The sequence below is a fragment of the Emiliania huxleyi genome (genome assembly GCF_000372725.1).
Source record: "Emiliania huxleyi CCMP1516 unplaced genomic scaffold EMIHUscaffold_7, whole genome shotgun sequence".
Classification (NCBI taxonomy): domain Eukaryota; phylum Haptophyta; order Isochrysidales; family Noelaerhabdaceae; genus Emiliania; species Emiliania huxleyi.
Window position 1 is genome coordinate 1318406 of NW_005196756.1, and position 4241 is coordinate 1322646.

The following is a 4241-nucleotide window of genomic DNA, read 5'->3' on the forward strand; positions in this document are numbered from 1 at the left end:
CGCTGGATCTCCTTGATCTCCTTGACCCGCTTTTTCGCCTTCTCGTGGCCCGCCTCCGCGGCCTCCACAAACTCCCTGCCGCCTTGCGAGCGCATGCTCATCTCGCCTGAGATTGCCTCCTTCCTCGCCTTCTTCTGCCCGGCGGTCAGCTGCTGGTCGAGCGGCGACGGGCCAGCGTAGCCGCCCTCCCGCGCCTAGAGCGGGCCGTGGGGGCGTGGACGTCTCTAGGTCGTGTCCAGGAAGTGTCCAGGAAGTGTCCACGAAGTGTCCAGGAAGTGTCTGCGGGGTGCGGGGATGGCGCGGGAAGTGTCTAGGAAGCGTCTAGGGAGTGTCCGGGAGATGATTTTCGGCATCGGGGTAGTCAGCCACACAAGTCAGCTTTGGGAGCTCTCGGCGACGCCCAATGCGTGCGCCGGTAGGGGGGAGTGTGCGCGCGCATGTGTGAGATGTGGATTGTGGCAGGCCTGCTGCTGCTGATGGGAGTTGCTCTGTGTGTGGCGCTGCGCTGGCGTGCTGCGCGCGCGTGCTGTGCGCGTGTGCGTGTTGGATCCGCGCGTGCGTCTGCGTGTGCTGCGCGCGCGCCGCCGGTGTGTGCTGTGTGCTGTACTCTGCTGTGCGCCTGTTTGTGAGTCTTTGAGGCGCAGGCCTGGCTGGCAGGGCTGCGCGGTGGGCTGCGGCGCGCTGCGGGTGGTTGTGCGCCTGCCTGGTGGTGTGCGGCGGCCGCGCAACCCGCCCGACCGGGTCGTCGGCGGCCCAGGGCGCGAGCATGCGGTCGGCGCTGCATGTGAGGCTGCTGCGCGGCTGGCGCGTATGTTTCCGTGCAATGAGGGACGCGCGTATGTGTTCACGCTGCGGGCGCGGGCGGGCGCGGGGGGCGGCGTGGTCTCACCGCGGTCCGACGCCGATTGGTCTTCGGCGTGACGAGGGCGGGCGCGCAAAGAGGCCTTGCCGCCATCCGTTGCCGCGAAGGAAAAAGAATAGGGACTCCACTTTGACCGCTTAGGGCAGGCCGGGTGCCACACTGTGAGTGAGAGTGAGTCACTCAGTCTGTGCTGCTGCCGCTGGCGCCACCCGTGGCGGGACAGACTCATTGGCATCGACGTCGATCGGTGCACGCTTCGGAGCCATCTGCTCCACCATCCAGCAGCCCGAGAAGGGTTCGTCGGTCTCCCGGCACAGCGTCCACACGTAGTGGGAGGGCCACGTTATTCCGCCCTGGTCCGCGACACCGCTCGTTTTGACACAGCCTGGGATCGGCCTCGGCAACACGCGCAGGCTCAAGACGGCGCGATCGTCGGTGGGGGAGAGGGAATTGAGCACCGTCCATGAAGAGCAGCCGATAAGGCCCTCAAAGGCGTACCCGTTGAGGATCTCGCGGTACCTCTGCAGGTCGATGCTGTACTGCTCGATAATCTTCGGTGAGACGAACGCGAAGGCCTCTGCCAGGCCAGGACCGCCCCTCGAGAGCGCCTTGAACTGCGCGTCAACAACCTCCGAAGGGCTTAGCGAGGGATCCGGCACGACCGCCGGGGCCGCGTCCGCTTTGATGTCATCGTCGAGCACGTTTCCGTCGCTGTCGATGGCGCCATAGTAGCACCGATCCTCATCGAGCCGGATGGGCCTCGTCCTCGCCCTCGAAGGCGCGAGAGGGTGTGGCGCACGCAGCGCCAGGCATAAGCTGAGGCTCGACACGACGCCGACCAGTGCGATCGCCATGAGCAGCCTTGTGAGCGCCGCCGCTCACAGTCCTACAAGATGTAGGATTGCGAGCGCTACTGCTCGCAATCGGAGGCATGTTGCTCGGATTGTGAGCAGAGCTGCTCGCAACCCTAGACTTTGCTCGGATTGCGAGCGCGCTGGTAGTAGTCGTAGGCGTCACCAGTCACCTTGGGAGCGGAGCTGCTCCTACTCGAGTAGTCCTACCTAGAAGATGTAGGATTGCGAGCGTAGGTGCTAGGAATCGTACAGAGATGCTACGATTGCGAAGAGTGCTGCTCACAATCCTTCGACTTCTAGGATTGAGAGCGAGGCTGCTCTCAATCCTAGCGGTCTACAAAAGAAGGTTCACAAGCGCACACACCGGCTCACACGACAAAGAAAAATCGAGCGCGGTGCCGAACGATGATCAAAGCCACCCTCCTGTCTGCCGCCGCTTGCCATGGCGTGCTTGCCTGGGAGGCCGCCACTGCTTCGGTTTCGTGGGCGCCCGGCGTAACCTGCCCGGCGGGAGCGTTCGAGTTCGACCCGAGCTCCATGTATGGCGAGAGCGGCTACGAGTGGGTCGGAGACGTGGTTGCCTCCATCCACCACATCGGCAATCCGCAATCCTGCTGTCAGTTGGCAGGTGGAGACGGCATCCACGGGATCGGCCGATTCTACACGCTCTGCAACCCCAAGACGGGCTGCCATGACTCAAAGAGGGCATACACCTGCACCATCTTTTCGAACGTCACAGGGAAAAGGCCGCTTGCTGGGGCGCTGTCTGGCCACGCGCAGGCACCTGTTCGGTCGATCATCAACGGCGTGCAACATGCCGAGGGCGCCAACAACTACGCCAACCCTTTCGTGTCGGCATGCAGGCCGGGCAAGACCGAGGCCATTCCAGGCGACAGCAATATCACCATCCCTGGCGCGGGGGGCGGACATGGCGCGCGAGAGGAAGGCGCCGTCTGCGCGCCATGGTGCGGGTGTCCGAAGGCGAAGGAGGGTCAGCCCGCTTGCCTCGGAGGCTTTGTGGAGTGCCCCACCGACGACCTGCCGCCAGGCACCACTGCTACCCCGCAGTGCTTCCTCCTCGGGGTTGCGCCCCGGGATTTCAACTGTGCCCTGGTGTGCGACCCGAGCGACCCCACGGGCGGCCCGGCCTCTCGCTGCCCCAAAGGCGCCGCCTGCAAGCCGCTGTACAGCAAGCTGGACGTAGCGAGCGCAGGCATCTTCAACACAGGCGCGTGCGTGTACAACTGATCTCCGCGCTGGCGCGACACGCGTGCATGTAAAGGTCCATGTATTTGTACTGTAGCTCACGACTCTTGAGTTTAAGTATTACCTTGTGCTGATATAAAAAATTAGATATTCTTACCTTCTTGCCCTTGTGCTGATATAAAAAAATTAGATATTCTTACCTTCTTGCCCCCCTCCGAGACTGGAGACAGTCACACCCCAGTATCAGACCAGGGGGAGTGCCCCCCGCCCCCGCTTGCCCTGCCTGCGCAGGATAGCGTGCCCCGAGACGGCGACACTTAGCGAGGGTCACTGCGCAAGGAGGGGGTGCGTCGACTTTTTTTTTTGTCCTCTCGGGGGAATGTTCCCTCGGCGCCCATGGCCTTCTGAGGTTTCGTACTAATGACGTCCTTCTTGGCACTTCGGGCGTCGGTGTGTGCGTATCTGTGGTGTCTAATTCCCCCGGTATGCTATATAGGTCGCCAAATCCGACCTCCCTCACTCATGAAGCGATCTCTGGCTGGCTCCCTTTCCGTAAGCGGTGAAGGTCGCCAGTTCGAAACCTGCTTCGACCCTTATATACTTTTTCTCACCTGAGCGGGCTCGATTTTGCTTAGGTGTACCTCCGAATTCGAAATCGCGTCCTCACGCTTGGCGCTTGGTGCTTCTTCGTTTTTCGTCACGGGTCTGATCTGTGCTGATATAACATGGCACATATATGGAGAATGGGGCGCTATGGGGTATGCGTATAGGGCCCTCGCCGCGACGCCCCTAGCTCTGTGTACGCACGTGGACGTGCAGGGAGCAGGGTGGAGGTGCACCGGGGGGTCCGGGCCACGGCCAGTGCGGACTTGCACTTCACAAAGACTTCATCCCACTCGGGTCCTGCAAGAACATAATAATAACCACCGGAAGTCGTTTTGTTTCCCCTTCCGGCCCGCCGCCTTGCCGGTTGGGCCGCGTTTTGGCCGCAGATAGCACACGGTGGTTTCTCTCATTGTTGTGCTGTGGGAGAAGCAGGCCACGCGAGATTCTTTATTGCGCCCACTCGCACCGCGCGAACACCTGTGCGCCGCAGTGGGTACGCGACTCGCACGCGCTGGCAAAATGAATATTTTTTCTTGCTAGAGACAGAAGACCAGAACGGCATAGCTTTTTGGTGCGCCTCGCCGCAAACGCCTCCTCCCACCCTCCACCCGCGCCCGCAGCCTCCTCCGCACACACACACACACTCCCCGCCGCCGCACGCCTCGTCTCCCATGGACCCAAACCCGAGCCGCCCTCCCCGCCGCGGCTGCTCA

The 4241-nt window shown here is 62.4% G+C and overlaps 1 protein-coding gene across 1 annotated transcript; it reads left to right on the plus strand.

The window, feature by feature from the left end:
* Positions 1-2121: 2121 nt before the first annotated feature.
* Positions 2122-3076, plus strand: EMIHUDRAFT_461812 (hypothetical protein; the record flags this gene model as incomplete). The annotated part of the gene is made up of 1 exon (XM_005762011.1): positions 2122-3076. One exon carries the CDS (start codon positions 2122-2124, stop codon positions 2962-2964), a length of 843 nt encoding a protein of 280 aa, XP_005762068.1. The 3' UTR covers positions 2965-3076.
* Positions 3077-4241: the final 1165 nt, after the last annotated feature.